Raw genomic sequence first — 23,172 nt, 5'->3', positions numbered from 1 at the left:
CCAAATTGAGGGTGTATCCTTGCTGGACTATTTGCAGAACCCACTGATCGGAGGTTATGAGAGGCCACCTTTGGTGAAAAGCTTTCAACCCTCCCCCCGACTGGCAGGTCGCCCGGCACGGACACTTGGATGTCGGCTATGCTCTGCTGGAGCCAGTCAAAAGCTCGCCCCTTGCTTTTGCTGGGGAGCCGCGGGGCCTTGCTGAGTCGCACGCTGCTGACGAGAGCGAGCGCGCTGGGGCTTAGCCTGGGCCGCAGGCTGTCGGGAAGGAGGATTGTACCTACGCCTGCCAGAAGAGTAGGGAACAGTCTTCCTTCCCCCGAAAAATCGTCTACCTGTAGAGGTAGAAGCTGAAGGCTGCCGGCGGGCGAATTTGTCGAATGCGGTATCCCGCTGGTGGAGAGACTCTACCACCTGTTCGACTTTTTCGCCAAAAATGTTGTCCGCACGGCAAGGCGAGTCCGCAATCCGCTGCTGGATTCTATTCTCCAGGTCGGCGGCGCGCAGCCATGAGAGCCTGCGCATCACCACACCTTGAGCAGCGGCCCTGGACGCAACATCAAAAGTGTCATAAACTCCTCTGGCCAGGAATTTTCTGCACGCCTTCAGCTGCCTGACCACCTCCTGAAAAGGCTTGGCTTGCTCAGGGGGAAGAGCATCAACCAAGCCCGCCAACTGCCGCACATTGTTCCGCATGTGTATGCTCGTGTAGAGCTGGTAAGACTGGATCTTGGACACGAGCATAGAGGAATGGTAGGCCTTCCTCCTAAAGGAGTCTAAGGTTCTAGCGTCCTTGCCCAGGGGCGCCGAAGCATGTTCCCTAGAACTCTTAGCCTTCTTTAGGGCCAAATCCACAACTCCAGAGTCGTGAGGCAACTGAGTGCGCATCAGCTCTGGGTCCCCATGGATCCGGTACTGGGACTCGATCTTCCTGGGAATGTGGGGATTACTTAATGGCTTGGTCCAGTTCGCAAGCAATGTCTTTTTCAGGACATGGTGCAAGGGAACAGTGGACGCTTCCTTAGGTGGAGAAGGATAGTCCAGGAGCTCAAACATTTCAGCCCTGGGCTCGTCCTCCACAACCACCGGGAAGGGGATGGCCGTAGACATCTCCCGGACAAAGGAAGCAAAAGACAGACTCTCGGGAGGAGAAAGCTGTCTTTCAGGAGAGGGAGTGGGATCAGAAGGAAGACCCTCAGACTCCTCGTCAGAGAAATATCGAGGATCTTCCTCTTCCTCCCACGAGGCCTCACCCTCGGTGTCAGACACAAGTTCACGAACCTGTGTCTGCAACCTCGCCCTGCTCGACTCAGTGGAGCCACGTCCACGATGGGGGCGTCGAGAGGTAGACTCCCTCGCCCGCATCGGCGAAGCTCCCTCCGCCGACGTAGTCGGGGAGCCTTCCTGGGAGGTGGCCGCGGTCGGTACCGCACGCGGTACCGACGTCGGGGACCTCAACCTGGGCGATGGGCCAGCCGGCGCCACGCTCGACGGTACCGGAGGCGCAAGCACCGCCGGTACCGGAGGGGTAGGGCGCAACAGCTCTCCCAGAATCTCTGGGAGAACGGCCCGGAGGCTCTCGTTTAGAGCGGCTGTAGAGAAAGGCTGTGAGGTCGATGCAGGCGTCGACGTCAGTACCTGTTCCGGGCGTGGAGGCTGTACCGGGCTGTCCAGAGCGGAGCGCATCGACACCTCCTGAACAGAGGGTGAGCGGTCCTCTCGGTGCCGATGCCTGCTGGGTGCCGAATCCCTCGGCGACCCAGAGCTCTCGGTGCCGACATGGAGAGGAGACCGGTGTCGATGCTTCTTCGATTTCTTCCGAAGCATGTCACCGGAGCTCCCCGGCACCGACGAGGAGGACGTCGAATCCATCCGTCGCTTCCTCGGGGCCGAGACTGAAGAAGGTCGATCTCGGGGGGGGGCTGTACCGCAGGAGCCCTCAGGGTAGGAGGAGACCCACCCGAGGGCTCACCGCCACCAGCAGGGGAATGGACAGCCCTCACCTGCACTCCACCCGATGCACCACCGTCCGACGACATCAGCAGACGAGGTCCTGGTACCACCGACGTCGATGCAGCTATCCGATGTCTCGGCGCCGATGCAGAGGCCCGATGCCTCGATGCACTCGATGCAGGGGCGGCCGAGGAAGATGGTCTGGACGCTGACGACGTCGATGCACTCGAAGATCCCGGTGCCGATGCCGACGAAGAGCCCGAGAACAACACGTTCCACTGGGCTAGTCTCGCTACCTGAGTCCGCCTTTGAAGAAGGGAACACAGACTACAGTTCTGAGGGCGGTGCTCGGCCCCCAGACACTGAAGACACGACGAGTGTCGATCAGTGAGCGAGATAACCCGGGCGCACTGGGTGCACTTCTTGAAGCCGCTGGAAGGCTTCGATGTCATGGGCGGAAAAATCACGCCGGCGAAATCAAAAGCCGAAATGGCGAAAATTGAAGCACCAAAAATTTAGAGGGAGAAAAAATCTCGACCGAGGCCGAAAAGAGGCCTACCCCGACGACGAAAGAAAACTTACCGGGGCAAAAAGCTGGAAGTACGGGGAGGATTGACACGAAACCCGGTCGGAGGGTTTCCGGAGCACTTCCCGACTAGCAAAGCTTTCCCGAAGGAAAAAAACACGCTCAAACAGAATTTGGACGCGCGAGGTCGACTTTCCGGGGCTCGACACGGCGAAAACACGACCGTACCGAGTGCGGACAAAAGAAGACTGGCCGGCTCGAGCCGGTTTCGGGCGGGAAGACGGCCGCGCATGCGCGGTGCGCGCGGGCGCGCGAGGGCTAGCAAAGGACTTTGCTAGTGAAGATTCCGATTGGAGGGGCTGCCGTGGACGTCACCCATCAGTGAGAACAAGCAGCCTGCTTGTCCTCGGAGAAATAATGATATGATCATCTGTGCAACTGCATTAGGATTATATTACAGCATATGAGTGCATTATGAGGATAGGGAGGTTGGAGTGCCATGATGTTAATTGGGCTTCCTAAGCAGTAACATATTGCGAGAGCGTCCTGCGGGATAAGTCCCAGTCACTGAGCACTATACGCATATTAAAAAAAGAGAAAAATACACACTAGTATCACGTTTGCACATTTTAAGTTTAGTATATAGGTTTTAGTTTTATTATTCATGTAAACAAAAAAAAACCCGGACTTTATCATTTACCCCGGAGGATTTGATTATAGTTATAATTTAATGACAAGAAGTGTAGAGTGATGCACTTGGGGTGTGGAAACCCAAAAGAGAGATACCGGATAGGAGGGGAGAGATTAGTACACTCGACTCAGGAGAGAGACCTTGGGGTGTTGGTGTCGGAAGATCTGAAGTGAAGAAACAAGGCGACAAGGCGACGGCTGTGGCCAGAAGGATGCTACGCTGCGTAGAGAGGGGCATAACCAGCAGAAGAAAGGAGGTGTTGATGCCCCTCTACAAGTCGTTGGTGAGGCCCCACTTGGAGTATTGTGTTCAGTTTTGGAGGCCGTATCTTGCTAAAGATGTAAAAAGACTAGAAGTGGTGCAAAGAAAAGCTACGAAAATGGTATGGGATTTGCATTGCAAACCATACAAGGAGAGACTTGCTGACCTGAACATGTATACCTTGGAGGAAAGGAGAAACAGGAGTGATATGATACAGACGTTCAAATATTTGAAAGGTATTAATCCGCAAACGAACCTTTTCCGGAGACGGGAAGGCGACAGAACTAGAGGACATGAATTGAGTTTGAAGGAGGGCAGACTCATGACTAATGTCAGGAAGTATTTTTTCATGGAAAGGGTGGTGGATATGTGGAATGCCCTCCCGCAGGAGGTGGTGGAGATAAAAATGGCAATGGAATTCAAACATGCGTGGGATAAACACAAAGGAATCCTGTTTAGAAGGAATGGTTCCGTGGAATCTTAGCAGAGATTGGGTGGTGACGCCGGTAATTGGAAACAAAATGGGAGCTGGGCAGACTTCTACGGTCTACGCCCTGATCGCGACTGAATAGATAGGGATGGGCTGGAGTGTACATTTTAAGGGGCTTCGATGTTAGCTTCAGAACTTAGTACAAGAATAGTACTGGGCAGACTTCTACGGTCTGTGCCCTGAGAAAGGCAAGGACAAATCAAACTCGGGAATACATATAAAATATCACATACCATGTAAAACGTCACCAAAGTGGATCAACATATTTAAAATTGTTTTATAGCAGGGGAACCTAACTCTTAACCACAAGCGAATCATATCAGTTTTAGTGCATAACATATATTACAACCACAATAGTGACAGTGTAATAAAAGCAAGAAGAAGAGCACTGAAAAGGAGCATACACCTATTGGGGAATAGAACAAGTTTCCCTAATAGTTAAAAGAAAATATTCATAATTTTACGATTTTAATGTTTATGATTTGTATGTTATTAAATTTGGCTGTCTGTATATTAGTTTCTACTCCTGACGCAGCCTATGGGCGAAATGTAGCCACGTTGGGTAATTGTTGTAATAAAGCTATATGTCTTTCCAGACTGCTGGTCTGCTTGTCTTTCTACTACTACGCTTAGGTTGCGGATCATCACCTCTCTTTTCTGCTGTATTAATATTCATTGCAGGAAACAGGACCACAAATACCCAGGTTGCACATTTAAAATGCACAAACTGTGTAAAGATTCTTGAGAAATTCAAGCAGCTCTATTTGCATCAATTGGACCATGTTGCAAGCAAACGTTACAAACTCATTTAATCTTTGAAAAAGGGCCCGATACCTTTTTATTGGAACAATATAAAAATCATCAACTGATGAAGATGCACACAACCTTTTGAGACCACATTGCTTGTTTCTTCAGATGCGACTTGATCATGCCTATGAGTTTTGAGGGTCGCCATTTATGAACAGTCTTTATGCTGATCCCATGAAAAATGCCTCAATCTGCAAAGAATTCCTTATACTGTAGGGCCAATCTACATTTCAAGCTCACCTTTTCCCAAGGTTCTTACATCCACGTCTTCTCTTCCAGAGGATGAAAAGTTAAAGCCTGGGAACATAAGAACATAACACAAGAACATAAGAATAACCACAATGGGTCAGACCAATGTTCCATTTAGTCCAGTATCCTGTTTCCAACAGTGGCCAATCCAGGTCACAAGCACCTGGCAGAAACCCAAATAGTAGCAATATTCCGTGCTACCAATCCCACTGCAAGCAGTAGCTTCCCATGTGTGTGTTAATAGCAGACTATGGACACAACTGGTGCATTTGGCACTACCCACTCATCCACTCTCTCTTTACAACCAAAAAGACACAGAAGCCACTTCTTTCAACTGAATTTGGAATTTATTAAGGCCGCAGCCAAGCACTTTAACATTCAATGTCATCAATACTCCTTAACTGTATTGCAAACTGTATAATTTCTGATAACATCACAATTTATTGTAAACCCATGGGTACACAGCTTTCCTTCCCCTCGCATCTTAAGACGCTTCGGGTTTGTGCCGTCTAAGCACATCCCCCCCTCCTATACGTGCTGTTACTTCTAGCATCCGATGTTTATGGTGCATCCCGTTTAAGGATGCACCCTGTCGAAGCTCTTGGCCTCCAGCTGTTCAAGCCAGGAGACAATGTAGTCAAGATAAATTAACAGCAACCTGTCCCCATACAGGCGTAACAATTAAACTGCATCTTGAACGTAACATTTCAGCAATTATTCCCCAACAACGAAGCACTATTATGTGCTGACATGCTGTGTACCCTCCATAGTCTTACATAATCACCGCCCAGCTGCGACAACCGTGCCCTAATCCCTGGGTGGGTGGGCCGGGTCAGCTCCACTGCCTCACTGCTGCCTGCTCGAAATGACCCCTCCTTACCTACGGAGCTCGCCTTTATGCCCTCCCCCCTCTCCTCCCCCTGGACCCTCTTCCTTCCCTTAACCCTTTCCTTACCACTGTTCTTTTGCTGGCCTCCAGCTCAGTTGTGTCCGGCCTCCCTAATCGGATTGGCCTCTTCCTTTTCCTCCAGAAAATTGTCTAAATCTTTTTTAAACCCAGTTAAGCTAACTGCTGTTACTACATCCTCTGGCAAATAGTTCCAGAGCTTAACTATTCGTTGAGTGAAAAAATATTTCTTCCTATCTGTTTTAAAAGTATTTCCATGTTACTTCCTTGAGTGCCCCCTACTCTTTGTACTTTTTGAAAAAGTTAAAAAAAAAAAAAAAATTGATTCACTTCTACTCGTTCTACACCACTCAGGATTTTGTAGACCTCAATCATATCTCCCCTCATCTGTCTCTTTTCCAAGATGAAGAGCCCTAACCTCTTTAGCCTTTCCTCATACAAGAGGAAATCTTCCAATGTGGTATATATCATTCAGTGTAAAAAATGTAACGAAGGATGCTATATTGGAGAAACAGGCCAGATGATTAAGACAAGATTCAATTTACATAGACATCATATGAACAATACTGGTGCCAGCAGGGTTCCCACGCCTGTTGGTCAACATTTTACAGGACCAGGACACTGTACCAGTGACTTCACAGTGAGAATCCTCAAAGGTAACTTTAAAACCATACAAGAACGTAAGACCTTTGAAGTCAGAATGATTGAATATTTTAACACCCAACAGAAAGGACTTAACAAGGATCTGGGGTTCCTAGCCCATTATAAACCATAAAGCTGTATGTCTCTGTTGATCACCCTCCCCTCACCTATCCACACCCACCCTGTTAGAATATCAATGATATGCTTTGATGTCCCCATGCATACCTCCTACCCACCCCCCTCCTCCCACCCTGTCAGACTGTCATAGTAATGCTTGAATGTTTTCACTTATATACACTGTCAGCTAGCACATTTGCTTATTTCCGATCTGAGGAAGAAGGGCAACCTTCGAAAGCTAATCAAGAAATGTATTAAGTTATGTCCAATAAAAAAGGTATCATCTTATTTTCTTTTCCATGTTTTATTTTGTTTGATTTCTATTGATAACCTTAAGAGTGGACTAACACGGCTACCACACTCCTCTACTCATACAAGAGGAGTTCCATCCCCTTTATCATTTTGGTTGCTCTTCTTTGAACCTTTTCTAATTCCACTATATCTGTTTTGAGATTTGGCAACCAGAACTGAACGCAATACTCAAGGTGAGGTATGGTAGTAGTTTGGAAGTTTTTTTTTTTTGTTCTGCGACAACTTTTTGACACTACTGTTATGTATGGGACATGCACACATACACATAATACGCGTACATGGCACATTTCCCACACATGTGCAACAACAGCTCCAGACCTTAAAGATAGGGGCTCCTTTCTGTGCATCGCACAGAATGCTCAATTTAATACTAATTAGCTTGTTGTATTACTGCTAGACTGGCTACAACCAGTCTAAGTCAAACGTTGCAAGCATGGTAACCTTTGAGCATTGGGGCCATAGTTCTCAGAGATTCTAAATCACTTACTGCCCCAAATGAGTGGAGGAGTGGCCTAGTGGTTAGTGTGGTGGACTCTGGTCCTGAGGAACTGGGTTCAATTCCCACTGCAGGCACAGGCAGCTCCTTGTGACTCTGAACAAGTCACTTAACCCTCCATTGCCCCAGGTACAAATAAGTACCTGTATATAATATGTAAGCCGCATTGAACCTGCTATGAGTGGGAAAGCACGGGGTACAAATGTAACAAAAGAAATCCAGTGCTATTCTGACAAGACAGCATAGTGTGAGAGTTTGGGCACTGTATGATTCACTGAGAGCTATTTGATGCAGGAGGAAAACAGAACAGCTGTTCCAGAGGTGGCACTGTCAACAAGCCTCCAGAGAAGATATGAGGGTTTTAAAAATTTGAGGGAGAGCCAGGGGTTGAGGATGGAGACCGACTGGTGGAGGGGGTTGGAGGAGAGTGTGTGGGGGAGTTGGGAAGGAACAAAGTATTGGAGGAGTTGGACCGAGGAATATGGACAGATATATTGGAGGGTGAGGGAGGTGAGCTTAGGGAAAGAGATGCAAAAGTTTGTTTTCTTTACATGACTGACTGACTACACCTGAGCTGCTGGATCAATCACATAATTGGAAAGGGGACATTTCAGGAGAGCTGCGTCACTGTTGGGAGCTTCTCCTTGCCCAGTGTGCCAGCTGCTTTGTTTAGAGACAACCTTGGCTCTCATAATGAAGTGCTTTTGCCAAAGAGGCCCCCTCTTATAAAATAGTGAAGTTTGCTGTCTGAGGATATGCACTAGGAGTAAAAGTAGGAAAAAATGCACCTATTTGGGAGAAAAAATCCTATTACAGGCAGATCCAATCTTTGGCTTCTCTGTTGAGACAGATAATTCATGCCACTGCAGCTTTGGTGATGTTGCCTTCTGTACACCAGAAAGTGAACAGAGATCAGAAACTATTTTACACAGATCCTAAACTAACTTTCAGATGGTAAAAATGTCTTGGCATCACTAAATCGGGCTGTATTTTAGAAAAACTTTTCCACTCTAAAACCATGTCTAAAAACCAAAGTACCAATATCAGTAAATGTATTTTATGCTTATTTATGGCTTTTATCAACATTCACATACACCTGAGATCTGAGATACTCACTGTCTGCCTTGAATGCATCTATTAGGTGCTGTGAAATCAGTTCTTCTACAGAGGACTCCATTTTTCTCTCACCATCTATAACCCATGGGGTTTGTGGTAAGTTTCTTGAGTACTTGTTGTACCTTCCTGCCAACACAACAAGAACATCTGTACCTGAAAGCTTGAATTAGATACACTCTCATTTCCCATGAGCAGGCAGCATGATCAAGCTTCACTAGTGAGTATAGACAACCTTTGTATCATTACACAACAGTTAATGATTTTAATGTATGCCCTACATATAAAAGCTCAGAAAATAAGTTATAGATGATAGCGTTTACAGGATGAACAATATATTTGGGGCAGTTTTCGAAACCTTCATCAAGTGGGTATGTATGTATGTATGTATTTATTTATTTATTTAAAAGGGCTTATAAACTATCCACTGTGACAGCTGGGCAGAATAGAAACAAACATAGATAAAATCAAAACCACATCTAATAAAATGAACTGGAAACAAACCCAGGCCTAAAAGAATATAAAATTCATTAAGGGCTAGATTCAATAAACAATGCTCAAAAATTGGCACTGAAAAAAAAAATCAGCGCTCAATGGTATTCTATAATGAGCACTCAAAGATCAGCGCCCCTTATAGACGGGTGTAATTCCCAGCACCCAATTTGGGCACAAATCCCCAGTATTCTATAATACTGCACACAAATTTTAGGAATGTCCCTGACCCGCCCGTGTACCTCCCCATGGACAGGTCCCCTTCAGGGTTGCAAGCTTTTGGGTTCCCCTTTTGGAATTTGGGTACACATTGATATAGAATAGCATGTAGCAAGATGTTCATGCAAATTCATATTAATGTCAATTAACACCCAATTATTGGCATTAATGGGCTCGTTAGCAAATTTAAGGGCCCTTTTATAAAATGGTGGTAAGTTCAACGCGGGCTTACTACACACCAATTTGGAATTACAGTCGGCCCAACATGGGAGCTGGCGGTAGTTCCAGCCCCAGTGTGTGCAATTTCCTGTGCTGGGGAAATAGGGCTGTAATTTTTAGCGCAGCACTAACCCAGCGGGATCCTTTATCGCCACCTCCCTCCGCTTTTTAAAAAAGGTTTTGTTTGGTTTTTGGAATATTTTTAAAGCTTTCTTTATTATTATTATGGGTTGGGAGAATAACATTTGTTCACATAGCACATCTACATAAGTACATAAGTATTGCTATACTGGGAAAGACCAAAGGTCCATCGAGCCCAGCATCCTGTTTCCAACAGTGGCCAATCCAGATTTTCCCCAGTCCATTTAATAACGGTCTATGGACTTTCCTTTAGGAAGCCGTCCAAACGTTTTTTAAACTCTGCTAAGCTAACCGCCTTTACCACATTCTCTGGCAGCAAATTCCAGAGTTTAATTACACGTTGAGTCCTTTCACCAAGCTGCGGTAAAAGGGGGCCTGCGCTGGTGTTAGCTGTTTTGATGCACCTGAGGCCCCCTTTTACCGCAGCGGTTAAAAGGCTGCCTTATTTCTTTTAAGAAATGGCCTTGCAGAAAGTGAACTACTTGCTGTGCAGCCTTTTCGGTGGGGACGGAGGAGGGAGAGAACTTACCGCCACCCACTGAGGTGGCAGTAATGGCTCTTGTGCTAATCTAGCAGTAACCAAGCAGCACACAGCACTGCCTGATTACTGCCGGGTAAATACCAGTGCTACAAAAAATATATATTTTTGTAGTGCCGGAAGTGACATACACTGGGGTGGGAACTACTGCCGGGCTGCTGCAGTAGCCTGGCGGTAGTTCTGGATTAACGAGCGGTAAGCCCACATTGGGCTTTCTGCCACTTCGCAAAAGACCCCATGTGTGAGATGTGAAACATTCTACTGATGGGAAAGTCTGGGTTTAAAGAAGCAACTAGAGCTCGGAACAACCTAATGGTGGCTACCAGGAGTAGAAAAAATGGTTAAGTTTGGCTTTTGAGATCGATTTAAAACTCTTTTGGAGGGTTTTTGGTTTTGTTTGTCCCTGTTTAAATAGCACCTACTGCTGCTTGAAAACCTACGTTAGAGTTCTCAGTGCTTTAAACTTTGCTTTTTCTTTTTATTTCACCGGCTTTTTTTTAGTTGGTTTCTTTTTCAAGGATTTTATAGTTTATTTATTTATTGGGATTTATTAACCATCTTTATTAAAGAGATTCACACAGTACAGCAGGTACAGGTTAACATACAACTTACAATTTTGTTAACAGCATAACAATAAAATTACCAAGTATGAACATAAATACAACAAATAAGGTAAACTTGAAAACAGCAAATGTAAACCTACTAATAAGAATACCATGAAACAGGATCAAAAATATACACATTTAACAGCACTGAAATTCAAATAATAGAGATATAATGCAATATCCGCATAATACTAATGAAACATCTAATAAGCACATATTAGAACATTCAAATAATATAGATATGCTAATGCTATTCTACAATACAGCTTACCATGTAGCTAAGGGGCCAAGTGCAGATATAAACCAATATAAATACACCAAGCCACACTCTTCCTGTTGCGGATACCCTGAAACTCTTGGGTGTTACTATTGACCGAAATCTTACCCTTGATTGCCATGTGAAAAATGTTACAAAGAAAATGTTTTATGCAATGTGGAAGCTTAAAAGAGTGAAACCTTTTTTCCCAAGGGAGATATTCCACAAGCTGGTGCAATCATTGGTACTGAGCCATCTGGATTACTGCAATTCCATTTACGCAGGATGCAAAGTGCAAACCATTAACAAACTCCAGACTGCCCAAAACACCGCAGCCAGACTCATATTCGGAAAGACGAAATATGAAAGTGCCAAACCTCTTAGAGAAAAATTACATTGGCTCCCATTAAAAGATCGAATTGCATTCAAAATCTGCACCTTAACTCATAAAATCATTCATGGAGAGGCCCCATCATATATGTCAGACCTAATTGACTTACCAACACGAAATACCAATAGTTCATCACGTACTTTCCTAAACCTCCACTACCCCAATTGCAGAGGTCTTAAATACAAATCAATACATGCATCTAGCTTCGCCAACCTCTGCACACAATTATGGAATAAACTACCGCATACTATAAAAACTACACACGACTTGACAACCTTCCCGAAGTTACTGAAGACGTACCTGTTCAAAGAGACTTACAAAAAGAATCCTCCTTAATGACTTGTTTCCTAATCTATACCAGAACCAACCAATACTGATCCCTTCTGATTTGATTATTTTATAATATTATCATTATTGAACATTACATTTTTCCCTACTCTCACTTGTATATTATGTATTATCATTTTATTTACCCTACCTATCTGTTATTCTTGTACATTAATTGTAACAATATGCTGAACCTCTTACTCTGTTAATGGTGATGCCATTGCTATATAATGTAAGCCACATTGAGCCTGCAAATAGGTGGGAAAATGTGGGATACAAATGCAGCAAATAAATAAATAAATCTAGATGTGCGTTGGTCCTCACTTTCTTAGGGGGTCTTTTACAAAGCGGCGGTAAGCCTAACGCAGGCTTACCGCTCGCTAATCCGGAACTACCGCCGGCCCAATGTGGTTGCTGGTGGTAGTTCTGGCTGGAGTGTGTGCCATTTCTGGCGCTCCAGAAATTTGTTTTCTGGAGTGCAGCACTAACCATGCGCTGCTCACTTACTGTCTGGTTACCGTGGCAGCCCGTACCGCCAACTCAATGGATGGCAGTAAGTGCTCCCTGCCGCAAGGCCACGCGGTATTTTTTTTGAAGGTGGGGGCATTTTACCAGCTGTGGCATAAAGGGTCCTGGTGCGTGTGAAAAACAGGCCCCTTTTTCCCGCAGCTTAGTAAAATGGACCCCTTAGTAACCTTCAGTTTGAAGATGGTATGATATTTGAGTATGTGGGCTACTTAGGCAGCTTACAATTATTTTAAAATGTATTTATACAAGGTTGTTTTTATTTATTTATTCATTCTTAGCAAAAGTGGCACTTCTTTGACCTAATTGCTTGAGGGCAGAAAACTCTGATTTGACAGCATATTTAAATCAAGAATATATAAAACAAGGCACACCAAAACCTGGAAGAATGAGGGGGCAAAGAGGAAATCTCTGGAGAGGGCCACTTTGTGAAAGGTTAGTTACTATTACTTCTGAATCTAAAAAGTCATTATTTTATATTAGCATACTGTGAGACATTTATTTTTAGACTATAATACCATATTCAGAAAAATGTATCAGCATAATAAATATAAGAGGTTAAAATTTTCCATATAAGAAAAAAATAATGCATGTAATTCAATTCTCTTTTTAAGAAGTCAAGCCTGCTCCATTACAATTAGGGATGAGAGATTTGTCTTTTACATTATAACAAGAATATTTTTACCAGCAACAAAAACTGCAGCATGATTACACTCAATTTCGAGAGCAACGCAGCTGGTCTCCGGTGAATCAGGAAGACATGGAAATTTCCTGCAAAAGAACAACAGGAGACAGGGAATATCAGACCAGGGCAAGTTATGCCTCATCATCGGGATCTTCTGTAGGCGGCCCAGGCTTTCTTAATTTATAAATGTTTCTGAAATAAGTGTATACTCTTCTCATTGCAGTATATAGTATAGGGAGAATCTTAAGAAAGAAGAGGCAACGACACTCTTGAACACAGCTGTCTTGATTGAGCAGGTCTTATGCAAATGCTGCATGCATCCAGAGATCTTTTAGGAACCATTATTTTATCTATCTCAAGATGGTTTTCACTTGTGGAGTGGCTGAAAGGAAGATCTCATTGAGAGGTACCGTAGATATTCATTGCTATTTGTTAAAAAAATACTTTGAATTGTGTATAGCCTGATGCAGGCAGTAGCTGAAACATACCCAGATCAGGTTTTATTTTGTTTAAGACTCATTAATGCGGATGCTTTTAGTTTGGTTGCTATTTATTTATTTAATCGTTCCTCTTTAACATCAACGTGTTTTTTTTTCCTGGTGGTTGGTTGCCTCTTGCTAAGGTAAACCTTATACTGAATGTTTATAATAAATGATTTTCCCAGCCACTAAAAACATTTCTAAAGTCAATACAAAATAAAGTTTCAGGTGTTTTACTAAACTAACTTTTGATAGTTTAGCCAATAAAAGTATTACACCTATAACTTATTTTGTTGATCTGTCTTTTTCATTTTTTTGGCTCAGCAGTTTCTATCTGCTTCTATGGGTAGCTCAGTCAGAACAAGGGCTGGAATCTGATACCAAGAACCTTCATTTGAATAAACCTGTGGTGGGGGGGGGGCCTTGGCCAGAGACCATGAGGGGCATTTTTGACCGGGGACGCCCATTTCTATGGGCACCCATCTCAGAGGACGGCGCCGCGAAAGGGCGTGGCCGACCGTATTATCGAACGAGGTGGGCGTCCATCTTTCGTTTCAATAATACGGTTGGGGGCGCCCAAATCTCAACATTTAGGTCAACATTAAAGATGGTCGACCTAAATGCTGAAATTGCCAGATTTAGAGATGGGCACCCCCGGTTTTCACCAATAATGGAAACCGATGGCACCCATCTCAAAAACAAACAAATCCAAGGCATTTGGTCGTGGGAGGGGCCAAGATTCGTAGTGCACTGGTCCCCCTCACATGCCAGGGCACCAACCGGGCACCCTAGGGGGCACTACAGTGGACTTTGCAACATTAAAGATGGTCGACCTAAATGCTGAAATTGCCAGATTTAGAGATGGGCGCCCCCGGTTTTCACCAATAATGGAAACCGATGGCACCCATCTCAAAAACGAACAAATCCAAGGCATTTGGTCGTGGGAGGGGCCAAGATTCGTAGTGCACTGGTCCCCCTCACATGCCAGGGCACCAACCGGGCATCCTAGGGGGCACTACAGTGGACTTTGCAAATTGGTCCCAGGTGCATAGCTCCCTTACTTTGGGTACTGAGCCCCCCAACCCCTCCCCAAACCCACTCCCCACAACTATACACCACTACCATAGCCCTAAGGGGTGAAGGGGGGCACCTGCATGTGGGTACGGTGGGTTTCAGGTGGGTTTTGAAGGACTCCCATTTTCCACCACAAGTGTAACAGGTGGGGGGGGGGGGGGGGGAATGGGCCTGGGTCCGCCTGCCTGAAGTCCACTGCACCCACTAAAACTGCTCCAGGGACCTGTATACTGCTGCGATGGACCTGAGTATGACATTTCAGGCTGGCAACAAAGTTTATAAAGTTGTTTTTTTCAGGGTGGGAGGGGGTTAGTGACCACTGGGGGAGTCAGGGGAGGTGATCCCCGATTCCCTCCGGTGGTCATCTGGTCAGTTCAGGCACTTTTTTGGGACTTGGACCTGAAAAAAAGGGACCAAATAAAGTGGACCAAATTCTCGCCAGGGACACCCTTCTTTTTTCCATTATCGGCCGAGGGCGCCCATCTCTTAAGCACGCCCCGGCACGCCCCTATCCCGCCTTCGCTACCCTTCAAACATGCCCCCGGGAACTTTGGCCAGCTCTGGGCAGAAAGCAGTTGGAGCCGGCCAAAATCGGCTTTCCATTATACCAATTTCGCCGGCTTCAGGAGATGGCCAGCCATCTCTCGATTTGTGTCGGAAGATGGCTGGCGATCTCTTTCAAAAGTAAGCTGGCATGTATCAGGACTCCTTATAAAACCCTGCAAACATGGACCTCAAATATGACCATTGGGCATCGCTACTGCTCAACAACTGAAATGTTATCTTTCCCAGAAGTTGTAAACACTGCTTTCCCAGCATAGGTGCCAGCACTGGAGGTTCCAAACACAATAAAAATTGCCCCTCCTTGCTCAAAGAGGAAATATGCACATATTTTCTGTTTTGATATATCTTATGTACGCATAAGTGAGGTGGGTAGTTATAAAATTCTCTCCAAACATTCAGTGCCCAAAAACAATAAAGTTGAAGAGAACTTACTTACGGAAATCTTCTTCCTTTATCTTCTCCAAGGCCTTTATGACTGCCATTCTTGTGAAAACAGACTGCAGAGTAAAATGAAACAAAAGCACCTACTGTCACCAGTGAAAATAATTTGGAAGCGCTAGTTCTCCAGAATCAATGTATGTAAGTTATGTAGAATGCTTATCTAAGGTAAATTCAGGAAAAGGGTAAAAACCTGCAGCTTGATATTCAAAATCACGTAGCCAGCAGTGGTTTCCATAGCATAAGTCTTTTATTCTTTTAAATCTGCAGCACATATACCATTTAATCATTAAAATGATCATAGGAGGGAGGAAGTGACGTCACCAACCTAGATGGACGCCTGAAAGATTAGCTCCGGTCTCCCCGCGGCGGCAACGGCGGAATTAGCGCTTTTAAACGAAGCTGGAGGGCTAAAAATACAACTCACTAGACAGCGAACAGAACGAGAATCCGCATATGCAACCGCCGTCCTCGGGGGTGGATTTATCCAGGTTTGCGTTCGAAGGAGCAGGACCGCAACATATAAACAAGATGGCGGACGGGAAAAAAACGAAGAGCTTCACGGAGGCGGGAAGCGCCCAGCCTCAGGGCAGCCAGCTGGGGAAACAAGCGGCGGCAGAGCCCTCTGAGATGGATCAACTGAGCCTGCAGCAGTGGTTACAAAATATCAGCTCCGATCTCAAAGCCCTACGGGCAGAGGTGGCAACAATGGGGGCTGATTTGAGAGGAGAGATCAGAGAGCTGGGAACACGTCTGGAAGAGACAGAAGCGCAGGTGGAGGCACAAGGTGAGGCTCTCGGGTCGCTGGACCAGCAGATCGTGGGGCTGCAGAACGACCAACAACAGCTGCTGGACAAAGTAGAGGACTTAGAAAACAGGGGGCGCCGCAGCAATCTCAGATTCCAGGGCCTCCCAGAAACCCCAATATACCAGGACTGTGAGAAGGTGGTACAGGAAATAGTGCGAGACCTGTACACAGCGAATGGCGAAACGGTGGAGCCTGAGTCTATCCAGATAGAAAGAGCACACAGGGCACTAGGAGCAATGCGCAACAATAAACCAAAAGACATTATTGCGTGTTTCACCAACTATAAGCAAAAAGAAAAAGTGCTGAAATTTGCGCACCAAACACAGGAATTTAAATGGGACTCATATAATATCGAAATATACCAAGATCTGGCGGCGGCGACGCTAAAGCGGAGAGGGGACTTGAAACCATTCACGCGACATCTCAGAGATCTCAAGATCCAATACAGATGGAGGCACCCCTTTGCACTGGTGTTCTATAAAGATGGGAAGCAGCATCAAATTAGATCACTGATGGAAGCACAAGAACTTTTCCCGGAGACAACGACCACAGAGACTGGGCCGGACATGAGCAACAGACCAAAGCTTGGATCTCACCCACCTCCACCGAAATGGCAACGGGTTGGAAAGGGACCGAGAAGACTGCAGCGCCAACAATCTGCAACTAGAATTACCTGAAGAAACAAGGACGTTATTGTTGGTAAAGTTATAAGATGTTAAATAAGAGTTGTATTAAAGGTTAATTATGTGAGCTGTTAGTCAGCTCAGGACAATAAGAGAAAGTTGGGAAGCTGTTGTTGCGGTGGGGGGACTGGATTGAGACAGGTTGTTCCTTCCTCCTAGACTAGGCATCCTCTGAGTTTTAAGGGATGCCTAAACCTTATAGATGGGAAGGGAGAGGGGAATTGGGGAGGGGGGTGGGGGATGGGGAAGAAATAGTTTAGCATGGCAAGGGATGCAGACTGATTATAAGACATGGAATCAAAGGGCGGGAGAGGATAAAGAAAGGATTTATGTATATTAAAAGGCATGGGGGACATTAAGTGCATGGTGCTCAATGTCAGGGGGCTAAATATACCCAGGAAAAGACAGCTGTTGTTCCGGGAACTGCAGCGCCATGGGGTGGACATAGGGTTGATACAGGAGACCCACTTAAAAACCAAATATGAGCGATTATGCACACACAAAGCATACCCTATTGTGCACTTTGCCTCGAGCACAGATAACACGAAAAGCAAAGGTGTCCTTATAGCATTTGGTAGGGGGAAGCCATGGGAGATTAAAAAAGTTATCAAGGATAAAGGGGGGCGATACTTGCTGATTGTCTTCGCTCTGGTGGGGCGAACATATACTTTAGTGAATATATATGGCCCAAACTCACAACATGGGGAATTTTTCAAAGCACTAGACCAAATACTTACCAGACACGTTGAAGGGTCCCTATTGATCGGAGGGGATTTTAACCTTACACTGAACCCACAATTAGACAATACGGTAAGAAGGATAAATTATGCAAAAAGTGATAGAAGGCAATTCCATGAATTTATAACCCAATGGCAACTACAGGATTACTGGCGGAGAGACAATCCTAACCAGAGGGCATACACATACTTTTCCACAGTACATCAATCCGCATCCCGAATTGATATGTGGTTGGGGGACTCATCTCTATTAGGAGCAATAGGAGAACATTGTATTTTGCCACGGACCTGGTCGGACCACTCCCCGGTGCTTCTGCGGCTCCGGGGGGTGGGTCCGCCGGGGCCAAGGAGGCTATGGCGCTTGGATAACGCCCTGTTGTCAGACCCAGCAAACATAACACAGATAGAGCAACATATCAGGGAATACATCCAATTTAATGATACTGAGGAGGTATCTCCGACCACGGTATGGGAAGGATTCAAAGCAGTGATCCGAGGTCATTTGATAGCGTTGCGTTCTAAATGCTGGAAGGAAAGATGCGCAAAAGACAAAGATCTACGTTCGAGGTTAACACAAGTAGAAAAACAACTGCAAGAGGGGACAGCCCAAAACCCACTACAATTAAGGGGACAGGCTTATGAACTGCGTACTCAGTTGCAGGAGCTTGAGTTAGCCGAAATAGCGGAAAAATTAAAGAGAGTACGACAAATGCATTTTGAATTTGGTGACAAACCAAGCAGGCTTTTAGCCCACAAATTAGCACAACACACCAATAGGAATATGATAGGGGGACTTAGAGATGCAGGGGGGGGGGGGATACACTCGGAACCAGAGTTCCTCGAATCGACATTTAGAAGATATTATCAAAATTTATATAGGGCAGAGGAGGAAGGAGGAGAAGAGGAAATAAGGGAATACTTGGCGAGTGTAGATCTCCCGAAGTTACCGGAGCAGGCTGCGCAAACCTTGGGCACACCCATCACATTAGAGGAGGTGGAGCAGACAATTCGAGCACTCTCCCCAGATAAGGCCCCAGGACCAGACGGGTTTACCCCCAAATTTTATAAAATTTATGTAAAGCTACTTGCCCCATTGTTACTACAAGTGTTTAACTCATTAGATAAAAACACGAGCTTGCCCCCTACATGGAATATGGCCACAATTACGGTTCTACATAAACCAGGCAAAGATCCCCAATTATGCAGCTCATATCGACCCATCTCTTTATTAGGGGTGGATTACAAAATATTTACAAAGATCATGGCCACACGACTCCAGAAAATTCTCCCACAGCTTATACATGAAGATCAGACGGGCTTTGTCCATACCCGTCAGACGTTCGATAACATCAGGAGAACACTACAAGTGATCCAAGGGGCCCATATACTTAAATCCCAATTGTGTATATTATCTTTGGACGCGGAAAAGGCCTTCGATAGAGTCAGCTGGCCTTTTCTCTTCGGGGTGCTCGAAAGGATGGGAATAGAAGGGCAGTTCTTGGAGTGGGTACATCTCATCTACCAGACCCCATTAGCAGCAGTACGCGTCAATGGGACGCTGACGCGCCCGTTTTCTTTACAAAGAGGCACCAGACAAGGGTGCGCACTATCACCCTTATTGTTCGCATTGGTGATGGAACCATTGGCTATTAGAATCCGAGGGAATGGAGAGATTAGGGGCCTTCGGGGAGGGGGTATAGAAACTAAGATACTTCTCTTTGCCGATGACATTTTGCTGACATTAAAAGATCCTAGGGTAGCCTTACCGGTGGTGGGAGAAGAGATACAAAAATATGGTGAGCTGTCGGGCTTTAAAATTAACTTTGACAAATCTGAAGCACTCGATATAAATATACCAAATTCTATCCTAACCTTTTTGAAAAAACGATTCCCTTATAAATGGGCTAATAAATATATTAGGTATTTGGGGATAAACATACCTCGTCGGGTAGAAGATTTATTTGAATACAATTTCCCTGGGAAGGTGCCAGAACTATTTCAGGAAATAGAACGATGGGAGGGATTGACAATATCATGGGTAGGCAGAATCAATGCTATCAAGATGGTCATACTTCCGAAACTGCTCTATCTGTTTATGGCATTACCAATAGAGATACCAGATAGCTTCTTTCGGGGCTTGCAGGGTAGAGTCTTTTCCTTTATCTGGAGGAGACCACCTAGGGTGAGGCGGGATACAATGTACCAACCCCGAGATAAAGGAGGTATGGGAGTCCCGTCATTTTATGATTATCACTGCGCGGCACACCTTAGACTATTAGCTAATTGGTATCAGAGCACAGAGAAGTTATGGGTTAGCATAGAACAACATTGGCTAAGTCCGTATCCACTTAGAGCAATTCTACGGCTGCCTAAACGTACACTTAGGGAGGTAATCAGAGGAAGCCCCTCTCTCCTAAAGTGGCCTTTGGTTGTTTGGAGCAAGATCAGGGAACAGTTCTTTCCAGAACGCACCTACTTTCAACATACTTACCTTAGATTTGCCCCTCAATTTGGCCTGGGCAGATACGATAGAATATACAAGGATTGGGAAGAATTGGGTTTGTGTGAATTGGGACAAATGTGTAATGAAGAGACGATCCCCACATATCAGGAGTTATGTCAGGACTTTGGGCTCTCCCCGCTACAGGCTTTTCATTACCATAGAGTGCAAACCTTTCTTAAAAGAACTGCGGGAGAGGAACTGAAGTTAACAGAAACACAGCTGGAAAAGGGGATGACGGGCGGGGGTGGCCGAGGGAGTATCACTAGAATCTATGGAGCTCTGTTGGCAAGGGAGTGTCCAGTGGAACATTATACACGAAAATGGGAGCTAGAAATAGGAACAACATATGACCCCCCACAATGGGCACAGATGTTTAAGTCCCTGCTCCGGGTCTCGGTATCCAGCAAGATGGTGGAAAATGGACATAAAATATTATATAGCTGGTACTATACACCCGCCCGCTTGGCTAAAATGTTCAGATTAAGCTCAGCAGGTTGTTGGCGAGAATGTGGGGAAGATGGGGATATGTTTCATGTTTGGTGGTCATGTCTATATGCACAAAGATACTGGGCAAGTATCATAGACTTTATCAGCTCAGTGACTGCTATACAATATCAACAGAAAATGGAATACTGTTTGCTACATCTTCGGCCGCCCAAGGTACCACGGCATGTACATCAATTTGCCACCCAAACATTTGTGGCGGGCAAATTAGTATTAGCAGCAGCATGGAGGAAGCTGAGACTGCCAGATATATCTACTGTGTTAGAAAAATTGGAGTACATTCAATTAATGTCTAAACTCACAGCTATGAGGACAGGACGTATGGCTAAGTATCTAAAGACTTGGGAATCTTACACAGCCTGGAGGGAAACCTCTGTGGAATCCTAATGCCACATATTCAGCCAGGGGGGGAGGGGAGAGGGTGGGAAGGGGGGGGGGGGGATGTTGGGTGAAATGCCAGAAAAACTTTCGATGGGTAATAAATCAGAAAAGGAGACTATGTATGCGTGTTAGAATGTTATATTTTGGAGAAAAGTGATGTTTTAAACTGGTTTTGTACAATTTTGCAAAATGTATAAATAAATGATTTAAAAAAAAAAAAAAAATGATCATAGGAACATAAGAGTAGATATATACTGGGTCAGACCAATGGGCCATCTAGCCCAGTATCCTGTTTTCCAAACAGTGGCCAATCCAGATCACAAGTACCTGGCAGAAACCCAAATTGTAGCAACACTCCATACTACAAATCCCAGGTCAAGCAGTTGCTTCCCATGTTTGTCTCAATAGCAGACTATGGACTTTTCCTCCAGGAATTTGTCCAAACATTTTTTAAACCCAGATATGCTAACTGCTGTTACTACCTCCTCCGGCAAAGAGTTCCAAAGCTTAACTATTCGTTCAGTGAAAAAATATTTCCTCCTATTTGTTTTAAAAGTATTTCCTTGTACTTTTGGAACAAGTAAAATATAGACTTACTTCTACTCGTTCTACACCACTCAGGATTTTGTACACCTCAATCATATCTCCCCTCATCCGTTTCTTTTGCAAGCTGAAGAGTCCTAATCTCTTTAGCCTTTCCTCATATGAGAGGAGTTCCATCCCCTTTATCATTTTGGTCGCTCTTCTTTGAACCTTTTCTAATTCCACTATATCTTTTTTGAGATATGGCAACCAGAACTGAACGCAGTACTCAAGGTGCGTATGCACCATGGAGTGATACAAAGACATTACAGTAATTTCTGTCTTATTATTTATTTTATTTTTGTTATATTTGTACCCTGCACTTTCCCACTCATGATAGGCTCAATGCGGCTTACATGGAGCAATGGAGGGTTAAGTGACTTGCCCAGAGTCACAAGGAGCTGCCTGTGCCGGGAATCGAACTCACTTCCTCAGCTCCCCAGAACCAAAGTCCACCACCCTAACCACTAGGCCACTCCTCCACTTTCCTAATAATTCCTAGTATCCTGTTTGCTATTTTGGCCACTGCACACTGAGCAGAAGATTTCAGTGTAGACTACTCCAGGGACTTGCATGCTATTCTAATGGACCTGAGTACAACATCTGAGGTTGGCATAGAGGCTGGCAAGTAATGTTTTTCATTACATTTTTGGGGGGTGGGAGGGGGTTAGTGACTACTAGGGGAATAAGGGGAGGTTACTCCTAATTCCGTCCTGTGGTCATCTGGTTTTGTGCCTTATTTGTTATAAAAACAGGTCTAGCTCAAAACGACTTAGTTTTAGTCCTGGACGTTTTTGTTTTGTTCCATTATGGCTCCTTGAGATTTGGACGTACTTGTCAGACTTCATAGAAAAACATCTAAAAATAGGTTTTGAAAATACTAATTTCGACGTTTTTGTGAGAAAAACGTCCAAATGTTGCTTTATGCCACTTTTTAGACATTTTTCGGTTTTGAAAATGAGCCCGAGACAACTAAGAGCAATGTCTGGTGAAGAAGACAAAGCCAATAAAAGCAGCAGCCTCCACAGCTCTGCAGTGTGGACGGTAACACACAGTGGATGATTCACAGGTCAGCATTAAGCCATTTCTTAACGGAAGGTGGAACAGTGCTGAAGGATCTTCAAACCTGCAAGCTTTAGGCCGCTGAGGTGTCAGCCCTAGGCCTCCAGACAGTTTTTTGGGGTAGCTCTTGCCACCCCGTAGCGACACCTATTACTAGCGCGGTAAAAAAGAGCACCTGTGGAGACAGAACATGCAAATCTTTCTCACGCATATTCATTGCGGGTATCCTGAAAACCTGACTGGACAGCTGTGTCCCGAGAACTGGGTTGAGAACCTCTGCTTTACAGCATAGGTTTCTCCTGTACTCTCCGGAAGCATAACTGAAAATGCCTGGTTACAGAATCGCCTCCCGTGTGCTATCTTGTTCACAGAACATTTTCATTTTACACTAGTTG

General features: G+C 45.1%; 1 protein-coding gene across 2 annotated transcripts in view; it reads right to left on the bottom strand.

Moving 5' to 3' along the window:
- PUS10 (pseudouridine synthase 10) overlaps positions 1 to 23,172 on the bottom strand; it is a 112,342-nt gene that overhangs the window by 28,290 nt on the left and 60,880 nt on the right. For both annotated transcript variants that reach the window (XM_030196185.1, XM_030196186.1), the window contains exons 9-12: positions 15,512 to 15,576; positions 12,963 to 13,048; positions 8,568 to 8,693; positions 4,969 to 5,025 (exon numbers count right to left, since the gene is read on the bottom strand). In XM_030196185.1, coding sequence (XP_030052045.1) covers positions 4,969 to 5,025; positions 8,568 to 8,693; positions 12,963 to 13,048; positions 15,512 to 15,576 — 334 coding nt within the window. The remainder of the gene's footprint in view (positions 1 to 4,968; positions 5,026 to 8,567; positions 8,694 to 12,962; positions 13,049 to 15,511; positions 15,577 to 23,172) is intronic.

Source organism: Microcaecilia unicolor, chromosome 3 (assembly GCF_901765095.1).
Source record: "Microcaecilia unicolor chromosome 3, aMicUni1.1, whole genome shotgun sequence".
Classification (NCBI taxonomy): domain Eukaryota; kingdom Metazoa; phylum Chordata; class Amphibia; order Gymnophiona; family Siphonopidae; genus Microcaecilia; species Microcaecilia unicolor.
The sequence above is the reverse complement of the archived record's forward strand: the minus strand, read 5'-3'. Positions and strand labels throughout refer to the sequence as shown.